The 20,862-nt window shown below is 45.3% G+C and overlaps 1 protein-coding gene across 1 annotated transcript in view; it reads left to right on the top strand.

Annotated features, from left to right (window-relative positions):
- Window positions 1-2,131: 2,131 nt before the first annotated feature.
- NDUFA9 (NADH:ubiquinone oxidoreductase subunit A9) overlaps window positions 2,132-20,862 on the top strand; it is a 291,123-nt gene continuing 272,392 nt past the window's right edge. Inside the window, exon 1 of the mRNA XM_069628323.1 lies at window positions 2,132-2,316. Within this exon, the coding sequence (XP_069484424.1) occupies window positions 2,265-2,316 (52 nt within the window). The 5' untranslated portion in view covers window positions 2,132-2,264. The remainder of the gene's footprint in view (window positions 2,317-20,862) is intronic.

A 20,862-nucleotide genomic window follows, 5' to 3' on the forward strand; every position in this document is an offset into this window, starting at 1 on the left:
ATCGAGGTGGGACGCCATCAGCGTCGATTTGTGAACAGTGCAGGAAGGAACATATCTGCTGGTGTCCATTGATGACCACTCACGATACCCAGAAGTGGAGATCATATCCTCGACGGCAGCGGAGACCGTAATACCTGCACTCGAGAAGATGTTCGCAACACATGGACTGCCAAGACGCATCAGGAGTGACAATGGACCACCATTCCAGGGCACGGAGGTCAAGAAATACCTGGATGACTTGCACATCAAACATCACCACATCAAGCCCCGGTGGCCACAGGCGAAAGGCGATGTGGAGAGATTTATCCAAACAAAGTGTTACGTATATCCAGGGCTCAAAACGGCCACTGGAGAGTGGACCTATACAGATTGCTACGGAATTACCGGGTGATACCCCACAGCTCCACCAACATACCCCCGGCAGACTCATGTACGGGACTGTGGCAAACTCAACCATGCCACACCACCCGAGCAGGGGAGTAGACCCCTTCGACAGCGACCGCAACCAACGAAAGAGGGTTGTAGCAAACGAGTACATGTGCAACAGAAGACATGCAAGAAGGTCGAGACACAAAGTTGGTGATGACGTATTGGTGCTGCAAAACCCTACAAAGTCCAAGCTGGAAACACGTTATGACGGCGTGCTGACAGGGGCACGAGGACACCAGACTATCGCCAGGAATGCTTCTTGGCTTCTTGGTTCAAGAGGGTGCCCCAGCGAATGTGGACTGATGGAGGCAGACAGTCCCAAGCGGATGCATATCCGCCACCACATGTTTTGGATCACCGAGGTGAGGGAGAAGCGGCACTGAGTTGGAGCCCGAGGAGCAGTCAGAAGGATCTGAAGGGGAGTATCCAGAAGATGGAGGTGAGCCAGAGGGGGGACATAGCCCCGAGGCAGCGCACAGGCAGAGGCCCAGCAGGTATAACCTAAGGGCGGCACTGAAGGCTCCAGAGAGGCTAACAGACTATGAGTGGTGAAATGCCAAGGTGGCGAGCGTGTAACTGTGCTGGACGGGATTTTGCACAGGAAAGTTAGTATGTTGTTTGTTGTGGTTATGTGTGTATGTGCTTGATTATGTTCTGTTGGAAAAAAGGAGGAATGTTGGATTCGCCTCACGTCCCACATGCGTGGTGACGTGAGGCACATGTTGAATAAAGGGCCCGCCCTGCCGGAAGGCAGGCAGTTCTGGGCACTAGTCCATCCAGGCGTGTTGTGTCCTTTGTGAGCTCCTGCATCCCCTCAGCTGTGCCACCTATGCAGGCCCCGTTTGTTCCTCTCTCTCCCCGGCAGCACCGGCAGGGAGGAACATCACACTGGCTGTGGCTACGCACTGAAAAGCAGTGTGGATCGCATAATAAAACATCTGCAACTCGTGACATCTTTCTAGGTGATGTTAAACTAATTGTGACAATTAAAATCTGCAGCAAAAAGTAACCAATATTTTTTTTTTAAAGAATTATTGCACTGACCCAACCAGTTCTGAAATCAAATAGTGACCTATATCAGCAAATAAGAAACAGTGGTTCCCACATTTCATTTGTTTAAATACCAGGGTAGTCACTCCCAGAAAAACATTTTGTAGGCAGATACACTCGAAAACAGGAGTATTCAAGTACAAGACAATACAATAAAGACAGTATTATACACCATTTTTCAGATGGTCCCCAGAGAGCACGCACTCCTTCCCATATGATCTGTATGGATCTAACGCTCTTCTTCGCAGCAATATGGCGCCCGAAACTTGTTCGTTCTTTGAGCTAATTCGGCGGTGTAGCTGTTCAGCATAACTTCTGTCAGATACGTTTCCAAAAGAAAGAGAACGTCTGTTGCTTTTATATATGGTACTGGCCATTATGAAAGAGACGCGATTTACATTTGATAGCACGATGCATTATTACTGTACAGAAAAACAAAAGCTGCTTTCGTAGTTTAAATATAGTTTTTGTGTTAGAACAGTATAACTGCATTGAAAAGTGCCGTGTATTCGAAAATAGACTATATAACTAACTACAGCTATAATATACATATTTCGAGATAAAATAAAAATATTTCAGACACCGTGTAAGCATTTTTTATATGTGACGGTCGTGACCCCGGATATACCCCTCACGGTGCTAATTTTGATCGAGATAGAGCACCAACATTCAAAGACGGACAAATAGCGCATTTGGAGTCTTTCTCGGATCCCTTGTCTCTGGCTGTCAGGAAGCTAGCCCGTTAGTTGGCTTGTTGTTCGCGGTGCTTTCTGGGCCGGAAGAACATGGCGGCTGTGTCACTTTGCAGCAGTGGCTCCCGTGCCCTCCACTTATCGGGTAGGTCATAGTGGGAGGCAGAGGGGGATTTATTCCGTACATTGTAGCTGAGGTGTGCCCACTGTGTTTGCTTTAAGGGATAGCCATTGTAGCGACTTTGGCACACTTACTTTCTCTCGTATTAGCCTCTTTGCTGGTGGTCCCCATGATCTCTAAAAGCAACACTATCCGTTCTGGACCTCTTGCCCCAATCGGCAGATATAGGATGCTCGTAATAGTGTTGAATAACGTAGAGGAACGTAGAGCTGTATCTGGCTTGGATTTGTTTTCATTCAACAAGTCGTATGCCTCCCATAGACCTTTACGTGGTAACATGCCCCTGTAATTCGGTAGATGTTCACCCAGAATCAGTTTTTCATTGCATTAAGATACTTGCCGTTTTTTCTTCAGTTGGTCAATACAGGATTGCAAGTCTTGTAATGCAAATTTAAAAAAAAACAGGCCTGGGGGAGCATTTCCCGAATTACCTGGGTCAATCATGTTGGCAAGTTGGTGGGATCACCTTCCAAAACATCTGAACCCCCCCCCCCCACACCCCCATACCCCCGATCCTCCTTAAAAGTTGAAACTGCCGAGATGTACTGTAGCTAATCCAGGACTTTTTCTTAGCAGTATATTATGTTAGTCCTGCAGTTCTAAAGGGTCAAGTAGCACTAAATGAACTATTCGCCTGTGACATGTCTCACACGAGGGTCCTGAAAATTGCATTCTATTGGCAGTATCTGCGATTGAAATTCTTTAATAGTATAATCCATTTAGACAACTGTGATTGTAATTTACGTGAACTTTTTTTTCCATTCAGGAGCAATGTTATTACGTGTTTATGTTGTGCTTTATTCTGAAATCGTTCTGCTTCCATGCACTTGTAATACCACCAAAAATGACTCAATCGTGCTGCTGTCGTCTGCGTATTAAATTAACTTCATGACTAAAATATAACCCATGCCACCAGGTATTCACAATGATTATGCTTCTTTCATTTTTATCCCAAATGCTTTACGTAAATTAATATGAAATGCCCACAACACTGCTGGATCGGAAATAAATTGCGAGTGCAAAAAATGCTGACATTGATAACCTGACACTTCAATGAAATCCCAAAGGGAGTAAGTAAGTCATTACCCACTGTGTGATTTTAGGCACAAAGGGAGATCTAGGAACTACATTTTCAAGATCATGAGCGTTTTTTCATACAGGGTACCATGACTGCATGTTCGAAAGCAGCCCGGACTAATCTGTCCCTAAATCAACATTCTTTTTTTTTTCGATTTATTTTATTCAGGACAGCCTGAAAAATTTATCGAAAGCTTCCATCTTTCGTTAATTTATCTGCAGCTTCGTTTTGACTAATCAACATTCACTAAATGGATAATCCCTGGCGAAAAATTGACAAATTTAGCTTGGATCAATTTAATGGAACCTGGATTATTTGTTAAACCAATCTTGGCCAATAGAATTAGAGGGAGAATATGTTCCCGTGCAATGACTGGACACTCGGCGAAAGTATCTAAGACGATGTATTCAATGGAAAGCTGCAGCTCACATGCCTAAAGGTTTAAACGCCATCATACATTTTAAGGATCCTTTCAGATTAAAAGATGGTGTGATTGCACACATTAAAGTAAACTGGAATGTGTTCTATGCAAGAGGGGATGGGTTAGTTCCTTAACATTGACCAATGTTTCCCTTTGGTTGTCCGCATAATATGCCTTTTCACCATTAAAAAGGAAGCTTCTATCTGTTTCAAGTTGTGTTCTGTACAAGGCCCTAATTATGGTGTTGTAAGAGTCGCAGAAATTGCACTCCATGAATGTATTGCACATTTTTTGAACTCAGCAAGTTCTCTAAGCTAAGCCATTTTGCAGCTCTTCGAGTGGGAGATACAGTCCTAGTTCTCATGGGTGCAAGCTCATCAAGGGCACTAGGAATCTAGTTGGAATACAATCCCTGGATTTGCGACCAGAAATGCAGTGCTGAAAACTGCTTTAATAACTGCTGTACGTAACTGGGTGACCCTGTGTCGTCTGGTGTACTCTCAAACGTATTTATTTCCCATCCTCCTGTGTTACATTCAGTGTTAAATCCCCTGTACTCTCTCCTATACACCGTTTTTATAGCTTTGAACCTCGTTACTCTAATTTTTGTTGAAGATTTTGGGCTCTAAACGTAGTCGCTTCTAACTTGTTTTTGGACGTGCAAGGAGATGTAGAGGTAACCATTGAAGGTAAGATGCTGGGTGCAGAATAGGTGCCCATGGATGTAAGCCAGGCAAAAGGAAGAAGGGGTGGGATTACCCAAGTAAATTATTTCAGTATTGGATGTGATTAGGCATACACAATGGACATAGTCAAACATCCATTTACTTGAAGCACTGAAGAGGCAAGCCTAGATGCTTGATGACCCCCAGGTATGGATTATTAGTTCGTAAAGAAACGGACCAGCTCTGACCTGGAACTCTCAATCGAGGGGGTGTAAAGGAGGAAATCCACCTACTATGAAATTACTTTAAAATTGATCGTGAAGTGGCATAGTTGAGTGTCAAAGGCAGGTGATTTTTCCACAAGAATATGGATGCAGGAGAATTAATGTCAAATGACTTAAGGAGCTCCTCTCTCCATGAAGAGGGGCAGGCTCTGTTCCTCTAGTAGGCCAAAATACACACTGGTGATCATGGAGCAGATGGTTGGACTTTACGTATACCTGGATTCGATCTATGTGAATACTGTGAGAAAAGCATCCAGAATCCCCAAATGTCGATTTTAAAAAATAAAATGACAAAAAAATAAAAATAGAATCATTTATTTTCCAGCAACAGCACAATTATATGTGGGTGGAGACCCTCCACATCTCTTCTCCGATTCCCCCCTCAAATTATGTTATGCAAACCAACCCCTGTTGGCATGAATCAACTTGATCTTGTTTATGAAGGTTATGTTTTCCAACAGATATTAGGATGCAATTCAAGGCATAAAATAAGCAGTGTCGTGTAGCAATGCTATGCAATTCTCTAGGTTTGCTAATCCAATTGAAAGTTGTGTAGCAAACATAGCTATTTAATTTACCCTGTTTAAATGAAAGCACAGCTTACCCTGCATTCCTCTTACCCACAGGGCTCTCTCCCCCATCTTTGCTCTGTTCACTGTAAGTTCAAAGGGGCTAATGGAGAGAGAGTGGAGCAGTAATCCTCTCCTCCACTCTTGAGTGTCAAACACATGTGCGGTGCTAGCAATACTTTTCTTTCTTTTTTCAAATAATTGTAAACCAGAAGAAAATTGAGAATACTTTTATTAAGCTAACTGTATCCTGTCTGACCAGTATGTGTTAACTTTTTTTTTTTTTAAAAAAGACAGTTGTGCAATTCCATTCCTAAAAATGTAAATTGTTACATAATGTACAGTATTGCTACTGTAAAACACTACATTGTTACAGTAAGATTTAGGTTAGTGTATCTTTGATTTTGCCGGGGAAGATGTATCATATTGACGAGGGAACACTTTTAAATGTAAATGATTACACAGCCAAATGCTATTCATGGCAAACCTAGTTCTGACCTGCTGGGTCATACATCTGTGAAACTGGTGATCAACCCATTCTCATCACCCTGTTGGTTTATTTCCCCTACCCTGAAAGTGAGATGGACACAAACTATAATATTCCACCTAGTTTGCCCAGTTCACTGCTTGGTACACCATCCACTCTGCTTAGTCTCTTACTTTCTTTACTCTTACTGCAATACCATACACTGCAGTTAGCCTCCAGAGCTCACTTTGCTAACTTTGCTCTATGATTATGATTGCATTATATATTTGCACCTGCTGGAGAGAGCTGGTCAAACTGTTTTCAGGGCCTTTTTTATCATATCTATTTGTGTCCCCTTTCATGCACCTAACCTTTTACATTTTGCAGACATTCATTCAGGGCTCGCAAAGTTTACTTGCCCACTCTCATAGTCGATTAGATTTTATGTAGGGCGAGTACCATTTGCAAGGAATGTTTGATCTTTTTAACATTTACTTTCGTTTTCAGTAAATGTCAAATAAGTTTCAACCTGCAGGTCTAACAGAATTTGAAAGAATTTGTAAAGCCTGACTCATCTCACCAATGTCTTCTGGTGTGCACAAAAATGATGTATTGCTCATTTTATGTCTTGGGTACAAATAACTTCAGATGACATTCAAAATATTAGTATAACATTGATAATCACATTGGTTTGTTTGCTAATCAAGAACATTTTAATTAACAAACTCTGCTAATCAATTTCTAAAAACGGATGTATGCCTTGCAATTGAAGTTTAGCAGCATTGAACAGGAGATCTTGAGTCCTTGCAGATCTGAAAGACTGCCACGCAGTTAATGTGACTGTGCAAGGATGCCTTTTTCTTACACTTGATGGTAGCACCTGTTGTTTTAGGCAGGCCACTTTATATTTCTTGTCTCTCGCTTCTTGCCAACAGTGTTCAAGTGCTCTGTTTTTTTTTTAATGCAGGTAGATATGTTTTGTATCCGCTATTGAGTTTTTGAGGAGGTTTCATTATCTTTTTTAAGAAAGTGCTAATAAGTCGGGAGTTATCAAGCTATCTGTGTAGGTTTACAAACAGGGTATTGGGGCTGCATAATAAGCTTCAGGGACCTGTCTAGGAGGGTTGTAGATGTCTGCAAATGGAATGCAATCACATTTCATGGGTTGTACCAGAAGGTGCTCGGCATCATAAGTATATGCCAGGTGACTGAATTTTAAAGGATTTACGAATACAGGCAGTGATTAAATGGCGATCAGTTTGAGAAGTTTGGGTGGTCTTGCAGATATTGGTGAGTGCAAGGTTTGCTGCAGGGAAGGTGTCAAGGGTATGACCTCAGTAATGTTTGCGAGTGGAAGACCACACAGGGATTTACAGAGGGATGTACAGAAGTTGAGGAAGAAGGCTGAGGCTTTGTCATTTTGGGCCGGCTAGACCGACGAGGCTGAAGCACACGTGTATTTTATAGCCAGCAGGAATCCATGTCTGAAAGATATTTTTGTAATTGTTGCAGAACCACGTTTCTCTTGGTCCTAGAAAATCAATATAAAATTCCTCTAGTGGGTCCTGGATGGTTTTTAGCATGCTTATTGGTCAGAACCGTATTAAGTTGCTTAAGAAGCTCTGATTTAAATTTAAAAAAAAAAAAACGTGATTGGGGAATACAGTTTTTCAAAGCTGATTTGGTTGAGGACAATTGACTGAATCCGGTGACTTGGCAAGATTAGTACCTCACAACCCTGCAGTGTCCTAGTACGTTCGCCCTATGGGGTGGAGGTGTTGGCAGATTTGTTCACTTTAATGGTGTGAGAATTGATTTACACAAGGGATAGAAGGTAGTCAAAAGCATGATGTTTCTTCTGGCTGCTTTTGAGACACAATTGTTTAATTCTTCTACACATTTATAACCAGCTTCATGCAATGGGATGTCCTATATGGTGCCTCCATTAATGTCAACCAACCCAGAAGTGAAACATTTCGATGGCAAGCTAAGTTTGATTGCAAGAGAGCGTGCCAGGAAGTATGTTCATGTGTAAAGATGAAAAGGTCTCTTCCCTCTTTCGTTGAACGACGGCATACAGAGATTACATTTCTGGGCTAACTTTTTATTTTCCTCTCCGATTCTTCCTTAAAGGCTTGGAATTACAATCAAGAGGGACAGACAGTTAACATAGGGAATACAGAGGTACACTTGGTCAAAGAAAAAGTAAACTGATGCAGAGGGAGTAAACCAGGGGGCAAAATGTCAAGTTGCAAGATACTGGCCAGCCATAAAAGGTCACTTGACATCATACATACACACAGCACTCTTATGTATTACTTGCCAAGTCAAATATCACTAGCAACTGGCTACTGGTGAGCGCACATTTTGCACCTTGGAATAATCAATTGGGTATGGAAGCCCTTGTTCGAAACATGGCTCTCAATTGGATGGGATTAATTTCAACACATTGAAGTTGGTTACATAAGTTTAGCTGGAGTATGTATGTAGATTATTATATGTGCAGAATACTGAGCATTAAAGCATAGGCAGTGCATACGTTGAGTGCAGAGATTGAGAGGTTTGAAAAGTACACTAAAACAGTGTTAATGTTACAGCTTCAGAGCAGGCCAGTACCCCAGATGATCAGGAATGTAGAGCCTATTCTGCTTAAACACAAGTGTGTAGGTAGGTGGATTTTGAGGGTGGACCATGTTAAGAAGAATAAGCAGGTGTAACCTGATGCTGTCTAGAACAGCCTGGTTTACAGATGCAAATGCTGATCGAAAAGCCATACAATCATACGGGTAAGCAATACCTCCTAACAGATATACTAGGAAATCTCTGTAAGACTGCAAACATGAGGCTGTAGATAATCGGCACAGTAATGTACAGTGGTGGAGACTAATAGTGCTATCTGCGTGAGGCTATAGTTCTCAGAGCAGGTTTACTTTCTGTAGGTAATTGAAGAACCGGGATGTCGATTTCCATCAGAAAAGACTTAAAATAACGCATTTACATATGACAGAGGCATTCCACTGAAGAGTGCCTGTACATTCTCCCAAGGTGAGAACAAGTGGTGAGCCCTTTTTTGAGGCATCATGGACCATAGACAAAAAAAATGCATAACGGAATAAATGTGACTTACAATATTAATATTTACCTAGGGGAGCAGGTGCTTGAACACAATGCTGGTGGGAGAGATGGGTTCGGGTAGGTAGGAGGGTTGGCATGATCTCCCTCTTTGGCAAGTAGGTGAAGTTTAAGCTAATCTTTGAAGAGATCTGTAGTCGGGAAAGCTTTGATTGTGATGGGCAATGGATTCCAATATAGAGGATGGCGGGGGTGGGTGGGTGAGTAGGGAGAAATAATGGAAGTGAGAGGAGGCACAAGGAAGGCATAGGACAGTGAGGTTGAGTGCAGAGAAGTGGCGGATGAAGCAAGTTGGTGAGTAGACCGAGATACAGTCCGCCTGCTATGGAGGAGTAAGACCATTGATGGCTTTGTAGACTAGGAGAAGGAAATTGAAACGGGAGTGGTTTTGCATGGAGTGTCAGCCACAATGTGTTAGTAGTGAAGGGAGGATCTGGGTAGGTTGTAGAGTATGGGTAGTAGAGTTTAGGACGTTGGCTAAAGGTAGGAAGGAATAGAGGGTATGGTCCAGGAGTTGGCATGAGCAATATTCAATTTTCTAAGCATGAGGATGGAAACTAGACGTTTCCTAAGGTGGTGAATAAAAAATGGACCCATTTTCTGAATGTTCAAAAAGTTAATGTGAACAGCAGTGGTTGTGATGAATTGTTGCAGTCTGAGCTCGCTATCAAAGTTGAAAGCCTTGTGCTAGGGAGTAAGAAGATCAGGCGTGAAGGGGAGAGGTGAGGGAAAGAATGTTGTTGGAAGCCAGGGAAATAAATCTTCAATTTTTTAGAGTTTAGAAAGAGGCAGTGGAAAGTCATCCAGTGATGGATTGCAGTGAGAAATGTGGCCATCTTTTCAAAGATGGCTGGGGTGCAAAAGGTAAAGGAGAAGGCGATTTGAGTGTCATCAGCAAAGACGTCATAGTGAAAGCCAAAGGATAAGGGTAAGCCTTTCTGGGGCCGAGATATTAGGACTGACCCTCTAGGGCACCAGCAGGGAGAGGGATAAGGTCAGAGGTTTGTGAGTTCCAGGAAATTTTAAAGGGTTGACCTTGTAGGTGGGGGACAATCCAGGCTAGAGCAGATTTGCAAGTGCTGTCCCAGTGGAGTGTTAAGTATGGAAGTCAGATTGAAGGAGATTTCCAACACCGTTAAATCTCAAGGAGCTCAGTGATCTGGTTAAAGATAACCATCCAAGGACCTTTTGAATAAAGATCTTGAGGGAAATGGGGTGATAGTTCACTGGGATATTTGGATCAGCAGAGGGCTTCTTCAAAAAAGGACTAGGCCAGTTGCAGGTTTGAAGGAGGAAGTGAAGAGTTCTGTGAGGGAGAGGGGATGGCGCAAGCGATGTAGCTCTGCAGGGGAAAAATTGTTAAAAGAAGGGGTGGATGAGGTGATGACAGGGGGATAGTGCAGGGCTGTGACATTGTCTCAAATATGAGAGTTTTTAGAGGAAATGTGTGCAAAGTCAGCCTAGATGGACGTCATGTATATTGGCTTTGGAGCAAAGCTTGGAGGGTGGATGACATTTTTCAGGGGTGATTGCAAAGAAAGGAAATTAGGTTTTGAGGTAGGAGCTTTTGGGAGGTATTGGAGATATGTTAGAGTGGGAGAAGGTAGCAGTCGTTGTGGAGAGCCAATAGTTTAGCTGAGTCATGAGGAGAGAACAGTTTACTGTAATAGCAAGAAGTTAAAGTTGCGGATGGTCAAAGCGATCAGTAATGTAGGAAGACTTGTTGCAAAGGGATTGTGCATTCTAAAGGGCAATTGAAAGATGCGAGGTGGGGCAAAGGAGCAGTTAAAGTGTGGCAGTCCAGGGGGGGATGGGTAGTTTTGAAGATCCTGGGAGAATGATAACATTCGGTTTAAGGGATGGAGGTGGAAGAGAATGAGGTAGATGGAGAGGGGGAGTGAGGTATAAGTTAAACTGAGTCGTTGCTGAAGCTATGAGAGAAGTCTAGAAGAATGAGTACAAGGAGGAACTGAATGAAGTCGAGGTGCATGATGGTGGGTAAAAGAAATAGGCAGGTGAAGACAGCAGAGGAAGACTGCAACCCAAGAGCGACAGAGAAAAGTTGGCGAGCAAAAAGTGGTGTAAGGTTGGCTGGGAATGAGCAGGTGCAAGTTATTAGTTTATCTAGGATGGGACTATAAAAGCCCAGAAGAGTTAGCAGGCCCAAAACGGGGATGCTGTTTATGCCTTCAAGGTTATAGCAGCTCAATGGTGAATGCAGAGCCCCTGGGCCGACTGATTCCTATGGATGGAAGCAGGAGTGAGGTGAAGGGTGAACTCAGCAAAGTCTGGATTTGATCAGGGCTTCTGGCTCTATGCCCTTTCCATCCCTCCCAGACCCAAACAGAAAGTTACCCGTTGCTGCTTTTGGCACTCAGCTGCAGATGCATGGGCTGGATGGCTAGTGACTAACAATGAAGGCAGTGTGTTGCATGACCTTGGAGCAACTTGAGTGCTAAAGATGGTTTGCATTCTTTCCTGGTAGCAGGCAGGCAGGGTCCTGGCTTTTGTTGTCTGTGACCTTGTATTGGAGGCAGGACCCCCTGATGTTCAGTGTGCTCTGAAAATGCAGAATGTGGCCAAAAAGGAGAACTTCCAAACAAAAACTCCATGTGCTATGATCCCACGACCTTCTGGGAGACAAGTAAGTGCTAATGTTGGCTTCCACTCATTCATGGCAGCAGGTATGTAGAGCAACAATAGGATGCCAATAAGAATTGAGTCCACATGGTGTGATTACATGAGCACATGTAAAATGGCAGTCTTTAGTGGGAGTACCTTCAAGGTCCTACATGTGCCCAGTACGACATGCAACACAATGGTGTTAACAATGTAGTAAGCCATGACTGCAAGTAAGCTTTTGAGTAGTATAGGTATAGTCTTACAAAACAAATAGTAATGGTCGTCGTGCTAACAATGCAGTACGTCGTGAGCACAATTAAGCATAGTAGGAGTATAAGATCTGGAACATGGGCAATATGTCGTAATGGCGTGTGTTGTTTGGTGCGTGTGTGCCAGTGTGGTCATGGTGCTTGGAGCGGAATGTCGGGAGAGTGACGGTTGGCAGTTAGAGTGAGCGGAGGTGGCTTCAGGGGTGCGGGGAGCCGAGTGTCTGTCGTCCCATCGTATCTTATTTTATGAACTCGGAGTGTCGGCTGAGCCAAGGACAATAAAACCTTATCTACTGGACGTCCCTGCTTCAATTATAACACAATAGTATGAATAGTCCTTACAATGTAGTAGGCATTATTTGATGTAAGCCTAGAAGCCATATGGATATGTAGTAAGGACATGCTAGTGTTTAGGCATGCAAAGCCAGATGTACCTGTGGCCATGGGACAACATAGCAGTTGGGTACTAGATGTGTGTCAAGACAAGAAAGGATCACCACGAGTGAGGGGGCATTTTGAGGGAGAATACTAGAGCTGCTGAATGTCAGAGAGCTGTACTCCTCAAATGGATTATTTAAAGCACAAAGGACTGTTTAGGGATTGCCAGCTGTGGGTTGCCAATTACAATAGTCACACTTCAGGAACACACAGCTTCTTTATTGGGGTAGATTTGAATGAGCACGTGTCTCTGGCTTGGCTTTCAAGCTCGTGTTAATGCACTGCCGTGCTAAAAGGCACATGTTAGTTCACTCCGGACTGGACATGTGTCTGCTGCTCTACAGATGAAAAAAACTACAGTCTTTAATGGGTTTTCTCCGTAAAGCAGGTGCAGGTGTTTATAAAAATAGGGAAGACAAGATTCTTCGGTGGGTTCCTCTCTTTAGATTTCTTGGTACTACTGGGCCCTCAGGGTTCATTTGAGAAGGGACTCTTATCAGGAACAAGCTGATTCTGTGCAGGTTGTGTAGGGCACTAGATCAGGTTATTCTTAAGCCGACCGGTTTCTGTGGTGCTAGGCAGCTAGGCCACATTCCTCAGGGCTATGATGAGGGCACTAAACTATGTGCCTTCTAAGTTACAATGGCAGCGTTGTCTGCACTGATTGACATCCTCTACCCTTTCCATGTAGTTGGTTGCTCTATGCACGGGGGTGAGGTGGCCTGGAACCTCCTGCTGGTGTCCGTGGAGTCTGGTGGGCCGCGCGCAAGGAGTTCTCGACCCTCCTCAAATGGATGACCGTGCCACCTGTGCATGTGCCAGATGTTTTTTTTTCTTCCAGAACCGACTCCATGGGGAGGGTCCTTGTAGGCCAATCAAGTGAACTTACAAGATTTTCACAAAGTATGACCAAACTCACTTGTTGACTGAGCAGCAAGGCTTACAGATCATAAGTGTGTAGTGAAATACAGTTAACACACATGGGTTTGTCAAACAAGATATTGTTCACCCAAGTAAGTAAACAAACATACTTATTAACAACACAAGGGCTGTTAACCCAAGAATTGCAGCAGGTAAGTACATCTATATTGTGGACCTTCTGTGCCACAATTCCTTCTGTGAGTGTACAATGCTGAGCTTTTTGAAATTGTGCTATGCCAACAGAAGGTGGTTTATCTGCAGGAAAGTGGTGCTACTAGGTAGTCAAACTTTCCACTTATGCTTTATTTAAAGAAAAAAAGAAATATTGGTGATTATACCTGGGCTGGTTTCAGGTCTTGAGTGTGTAACATGGTCACTGACATTCGTATAGTGGACTGATGAATGTGTCTGCAGTGCACATTCTCCCGATATCCCGGCAGCTGAAATATGAGCTGGCCACCTTTCAGATGAACCTATCGTGTAATTGAAAATGTGCACACGCTGGCACGGAGTAGCAACCAATCGTGTGGGTTTCCTTTTTAAAAGCTCAATTGGTGTTAAGCAAACACCTTATCATGCAGATGTCGATTAACACATATCGTATTAAGTATTCTAACAGGAGGAAAAGTATTTTGGGCAGTTATTGCCCATTTGTCTCGCAAGAAAATCGCTCTAAAAATAGTACTGACCTTCTCTAGAATAAAAACGGAAATACTTAGGGTGGTAAAGAAAAAGGCTTCAATTGTTAATTGGCGACTTTTATCTGGTGGCAGGGCGGCTGTCCCTTTTTTTTAAACTGAGCACCGTGCTAATGTAATGATTAAAACAATATTATTAAAATATGGATATAGTGATTCATGAGGGTATTCAGTTAAACTTACACCATCAGATTTGCTGACGTATATTATCCCCCATTCTGGCTTTCTGCTTTTGCTTACAGGTGAGAGGCATGTGCTTCTGTCTTTGAACTTGCCTCCACAACATATGTGCCCAGCTACACCCAGGAAACTTATTGCATTCTTAATGGGACATCGAATACCTTTCCCTGATGGAGAGGATGGCTTCTTCAGGGGGCAGGGCTGGGAAGTGAGCTGCAGTACATATGGGAAATACTTGGAAGGGGATTACTCACCGACTGGGACCAATACAGAGCCAAGTGGAAGCGAAGCTGAATCCTGGTCTGGTCGATGTAATTGAAGAGCCTGGGTTATTCCTTAACCCAGGCCTCTTCACCTGAGGGAGCTCTTTCTTTGGATGCACCTCTCTGCTCATAGCAATAGTAACCAGACAGAGGAGTAGATCGAATTAAAGAGCGGGGAGAACACACACCGCTATTACCCGAGCTGTAAAGGAAATTGGGCAGTGGTTAATGATGTATAATATGACATTTATAACGCGCCTATACACCAGTGTTTCAAGGCGCGAGAGTCAAAATCTGTTTACAACAACCCACCAGGCTCACTAACCTGAATGAAGGACATGAGGTTCAGAATAGAAGACCACTTGGTCTGGGGACCAGGTGCCTAGAAAGAACAAGGTACTGTGAGTATATGGACTGTAACTACCCACAGAATGAAGAGAATTGCCGCATGGAATTGACAGAGAACTGGATATGAGAATCCGGTGGTTAAAGAAAGCAAAAAACGAATGGTATAAAATCAAAAATGGGAAGGTTGTTAGGGAAGGCTTACCTGGGCGGCACGAGGGTCTCTCTAGTATCTGGGTGGTGCGCTACATAAGAAACAGCAGAACGTCAGGAAAGCGCATGTTTCCATTTGCAACAAGGATTCTGATGCTTGAAAGCCATGAGACAGAGGCAGTCCATCAGCAGACATATGTCTGTTCACAGTGAGGCAGGCAAGTACAAAGCGGCAGATGTCAGGCAGTCCGTAAGGGGAGCGGGAACCGTAACAGTATCCACCCCCAAAGGCAGATGTACCCCTCTCCCCCTGGAAGCGTGGAAGGCACACAGCACTGGGGCACAAATGTTGTCCAATTCTTCCCAGGTCCTGTCCTCTGGGCGATGGCCCTTCCAATCCACCAGGTAATATGGGAAACCCTTCTGGAACTGCAAATCCAAAATCGCTGCCATCTCATTCTTCTGCCCCATCTACCAAAACCGGGGCTGGACGGGATGGCAGGCGCACACCAGGAGGGCAAGGCCTAAGTAATGAGACATGGAAGAGCGGGTGTATCTGCCAAGACGAGGGAATGGACAACCTGACAGCGACTGGATTGATCAGGGAGGTAATAACGTAGGGTCCCCGGGTGGCATGAGGGTCACTCTAGTGTCAGAGTGGTGCGATACAGAAGAAACAGCAGAGCGTCAGCAAAGCGCACGTTGTTTCTAGTTGCAATGAGGAGTCTGATGCGTGGAAGCAATGAGAAAGAGGCGGTCCGTCAGCAGACACAGGTCGGTACACAGCGAGGCAGGTAAGTACAAAGCGCAGATGTGAGGCAGTCCGTAAGCAGGCACAGGTTGATAAACAGCAAGGTCACCACAGCTTCAACAGTAGGCAGGAGTTCTGGGAAAACGGGCCAAATTCCTCAGGAGGAATGAAGTAAGGTATAGAGCAGAACACCAGTTGTCGGAGTGAGCAAAGTCAATCGGAAGCAGCTATCACCTGGCCAGAGCGTCTCATGAGTACGTTGGGGGCGTGTCCTTGCAAGCACAACAGATGCCACCACGTGACCGCTTTGGGTAGCATGGTGTGAATACCCAGAGTAATGCCTTGCAAGGCACATGGCTGCCGACACCCGTCTCCAGGGCAACTGCCAACGCCAAAAGAACGGGGCAGCCGGATTATGAGGGCGTGCAGTAAGAGGAGCTTTAAGTGTAGTGCACGGGGGCCGAGAAAGGGACCGGGGTCCGCAACACACAGACTGTTTAATCCTAAACAGACATGGTTGTTAGGCCTAGGAAGCCAACAGGTCTGAAACCTACAGGAATAAGACTTTGAGACCTTGCATGTTACTGTACATCAATTCTGCTTAAATCCACCTAGCCTCCTAAAAAATAAGACTTGTAGTAATGACGCTACGAAGGAGGGGAAAATCTGTAACAGACAGAGATTGGCCTTTAACAGAAGCCTTGAAAAAGGACCAATCCTGTGTTAGAAATTGGCCAAAGGGGTTGGTTCAAGCTACAGTGCAATTAATGAGCTGAAATCCTTATTTAAAAAAATAAAACATTTGATCTGAAGCATTTGTATGACGCACTTGACAAACTAAATTGTGTATAGGCGCAGATCGAAATTGAACGACAAAGAGGAAAAGCTAAAAGCGTTTTACAGGGAAGTCAGTACAAACCAAGTGACCATTCTACATTAGTAATTTCCATCTGTCAAAATTACTTGAACAGGGTTTTTTTTAAAGTCTTGCAAAAGTGGCAGAAAGAGATTGCCTAAGTGTGACTGTTTCACAACTTTGGGCCGTAAAATCTAAATCCTCAGTTCCCCCTGAACACAAAGTTAGAGAGGGGAATTTGCAGCAACAATATGTCGCTTGACCACAGCCAACGGGTTGGTTGAATCCTTTTAGATATGGTGGGGACCAGGTTGTTGTTCTATTTGAAAATTAGACACAGGACTTTAAAGTCAATTTGATGCTTTACAGTGAGCCAATGTAAAGATCGCTGTAGGCTTAAAATCGCAGAGGACTTCTTATTCTAAAGATCAGCCTCACCAACCCATCTTGTGCTTTTTGCAGGCACTTCACTAGTGTAAGTGGAATGCCTGCAAGCAAACCATTCCAATAGTCAAGATGAGAGTTCACCAAGGCTCCCACCGCCACTGGATGATCCTCAGCTGGAATAAGCAGAAGAGCCTTTTAAGAGGTGCAAAATGCCAAATACTGACTGCACCTTTGCGCTCACCTGGGCTTCGCTCCCCAGATCTTACTGCAAAATGCAGCCTGGATTTTTTATTTTAGGGGCAGACAGTAGGTCTGAGCCCAAAAAGCATGGTGGACCTGGGCCCCTACTATGATCAAGATGATGTTTAGGCCAGAACAGTGCTACTTCAATTTTTTTTTTAAACTTTTATTTTTAGCGGCACAAGGTTACATGGTGCAGGCATCAAGGGCACGAGTCCAGCACGTGTAAAAGACGTAACAATACAATACATTTAACATGGTACATTGGTCACAGCAATACAAGGCAGTGGTCGCATGAGATATATACAAATAAGTGTGCACATAGTAGGGGTAATTACAGAGGGGTGGGAGACAAGCCAGAGCTGGAGGCACTTGTACTTCTATTGTTAAGGTATGTGTTGAATTCCGTCCAGATGTTACGGGGGCGAGATGTAACAGGGAGCATGGATATGAATTCCTCCTCGCAATTGCGTGACCAGGTAAGCATATGGAGCCATTTCCGGTGAGCCGGAGGGGAGGGATTTTTCCAATTCTGAAGGACGCATTTCTTGGCAACCATACATGCAATATTCAGAAATCTAGCTGAACATCTAGTGTCATCGGTCGTCCAGGCGCCAAACAGGACGGCCAGAGGATCTGGGTCAACAACAACTCCAATGATAGCAGAGAGAGTTTCTAGGATACCCTCCCAGAAACCAAGCAGTTTGTTACAAGACCAGAACATGTGTAGGTGATCGGCCTCTGTCGCCCCGCAGCGGGGGCAGGGGCGTGTCGCAGAGTGAGCGAACCTAGAGGTTCTGTACGGAGTATAATAAAGTCTATTTAGGAGTTTGTACTGCATGGCACGAAAACGGAAGTTGAGGGAGACTCGTTGGGTGTGCAGGCACATGTTCTCCCAGGCCCCATCTGATATTTCCAGGCCCAGGTCGTCGGCCCAGTCATCGCGTGCCTTGAGGGTGGGAGTAGGGAAAGCAGCCTGAAATATCTTGTAGAGTGAGGAGACCACGCCGCGGGCGCCCCCTGAGTTGGCAATGTATGCGATGGCTGGGTTGTCTGGGGGCTCGTCCGGGAATGTGGGCCATTTGGACCTAAACGCGGCCCGCAGTCTATAATATTGGAGGGTTTCCAAAGCGGTCCCCGTGTGACATGGTTTCCAAGATCGGGGGTCAATAAAGCTGCCTTCAGGGTAGAAGTCCGTCAGTGCATGGTATCCCAGCTCCCCCCAGTGTCGGGCCAGCGCTGCGTCGTGTGTGGGTTCCAGGCCAGGAAAGGCCCACACGGGAAGCCACTTGTAGTACGGGAAGGCTCCAGGCGTCTGGGAAAGCATGCGAGACCAGGCCAAGAGAGTTGTGTAGAGAGGGTCAATAGGAGAGTCGGGTATGTATTGGTAATGCAGTAGCGCGGACATTAGGTCGATGCCGGTGGTCGCCAATCTCTCCAGTTTGTCATGGGGACGCGTTGGTGCACCAGGATACCAGTGGGTGGCATGTTGGGCCTGAGCTGCGTGCCAGTAAAGTGATATATTCGGGGCTGTGAGTCCCCCTAGTTTGTATGGAAGTGTCATGTCCGTCCACTTTTTGCGTACTGCGCCCGCGTGCCAAAGGAACTGAGCAAACAGTGTGTGCAGTCTGGCAAAGTAGTTATTCCCAGGCCACACGGGTACGTTGCTAAATGTGTAGAGGAGTTTGGGGAGCAGAATCATTTTAATGAGGGAGAGCCGTCCAGCAATGGAGAGCGGGAGGGCACGCCACCTGAGGATTTTAGTTTCGGCCATGCGTGTTACCGCAGAGTAATTGTCAGCGAGAAGGGAGGACTTGGCCAAGGATATGTGCACGCCCAAATATCTAAAACCATTCGGTGACCAACGGAGGGGGTATTCAGAGGCAGGTTGCTGGGTGGCCTTAGTGAGCGGGAAGATCTCCGACTTAGAATAATTGATAGTGAAGCCGGAGTGAGTGCCTATGCGAGTAATGTCCCTTAGTATTGAGTCAAGGTGTGTTGCAGGGTCTCTGATGTATAAGAGAACATCGTCCGCATATAGGGATATCATTTCGGGGCTGTCTTTCAGTCTTATACCCTTGCGGGCGTGGTGAGCACGGACATAGTCTGCCATTGGTTCAATTGCTAAAGCGAACAGTATTGGAGAGAAGGGGCATCCCTGTCGGGTACCTCTGAACAGTGTGAAAAGATCAGAAGTTAGTGTATTGATCCTAACCCGTGCCACAGGAGAAGTGTAAAGCAATTTTATAAACTTAATCATGTTCGGGCCAATACCCATATTCTCAAGAACCAGCCAAGTGTATCTCCAGGAGACCATATCGAAGGCCTTCTGGGCGTCGAGTGTGACCGCCACTGCTTGTGCCTCTTGATCAATGCGGGACATTACGTTAAACAGTCTCCTGATGTTGTGGGAGGTGGACCTACCCGGTACAAAGCCGGCCTGGTCATCATGGACCAGATATGTCATAATGGGCAGAAATCGGTTCGCTATAATTTTTGCAAGGATCTTTGTGTCGAGGTTCATTAGGGAGAGGGGTCTATAGGACCCACATTCGTCGTCGGGCTTATCGGGCTTGAGCAGCACCGTGATGACTGCCTCGCGCATAGAGAGAGGAAGAATAGAGACTCGGAGCGATTCATCCCAGACCTCGAGTAGCTTGGGGGCGACTATAGCGACGTGTTCTTGATAGAAATCGGCAATCAGACCGTCGGGCCCCGGGGCTTTGCCTTTGGGTAGGTCAGAGATGGCTGTTACTATCTCGTCAAGCGTGACTGGAGAGTCCAGTTCGTCACGGGTAGCGGAGGAGATCTCAGTGGTGGGGATCGAGTCAAGGAGTTCCCGCATGTGCTGTTCAGTGTGCTCAGCAGGCTGGGAGTAGAGAGATCTGTAGAACTCGGTAAATGTGTTCAGGATTTGTAGGTCAGCCCATTGGGTATTACCCTGTTCATCTTTAAGTGAGGTGATTTGAGTTCGGCCAGATTCCCATTTAGTTAGTGTCGCTAACGTTCTCCCGGGCCTCTCTCCCTCACCATATTTCCTGGCCGCTTGAGGGCGACCAAGGAAATGTATCTCGCTGACGGCGAGTTTGTTGAAAGCTTGGAGTTCCTCAGAGATCTGGGCAAGAGTGGCGGGGTCGGCACCAGAGGCGCCTTGCAGTTCCAGTTGTTTCAGTTTGCTTTCTGAACGGCTCAGCGCTGTTCTGATTGATTTCAGCACCCCAGCTTCCCGGGAGATAGACATTCCCCTGATGTACACCTTAAAGGCGTCCCACCTCACGGCGGCAGAGGTATCTCGGAGAGTATTCAGTTCGAAGAAAGACAGAATATCATCGAGTATTTCAGCCTTAAATACCACATCTCGCAGGGCGTCAGATTTAAAGGAGAGTTCCGGGACTTTTTTTTTATTGTCCCTACGGGTCGGCCATGTGTTTGTAAGCATAAATCGGTAGATCGTAGGAAACTTTCCTATGGACCTTACCCGACTTTTCGCCCATTATCGCACTCGAAATCAGCCTCCATTTTGTGATAATCCTATCATTCCGCCGCATCGACCTGGCTCACCTGCCTTTGCGGCACTAAATCAAATCCCCCGCCCCTGAGCCTGACATCAGCAGACGCGTACTGCCCATTTCAAGCACGTCTCGTGTCAACAATCGCTGCGCCTCAGCTATTGACGTGTTGCCATGGAAATGGCAGGACGCCTCTTTCCCCAATAAGTATAAACAGACCGTTTCACAACACACAGCAGCAGATTTTCGATTCCATTCCTCTC

The sequence above is a fragment of the Ambystoma mexicanum genome, chromosome 12 (assembly GCF_040938575.1).
Source record: "Ambystoma mexicanum isolate Mex_15411 chromosome 12, UKY_AmexF1_1, whole genome shotgun sequence".
NCBI classification, from domain to species: Eukaryota; Metazoa; Chordata; class Amphibia; order Caudata; family Ambystomatidae; genus Ambystoma; species Ambystoma mexicanum.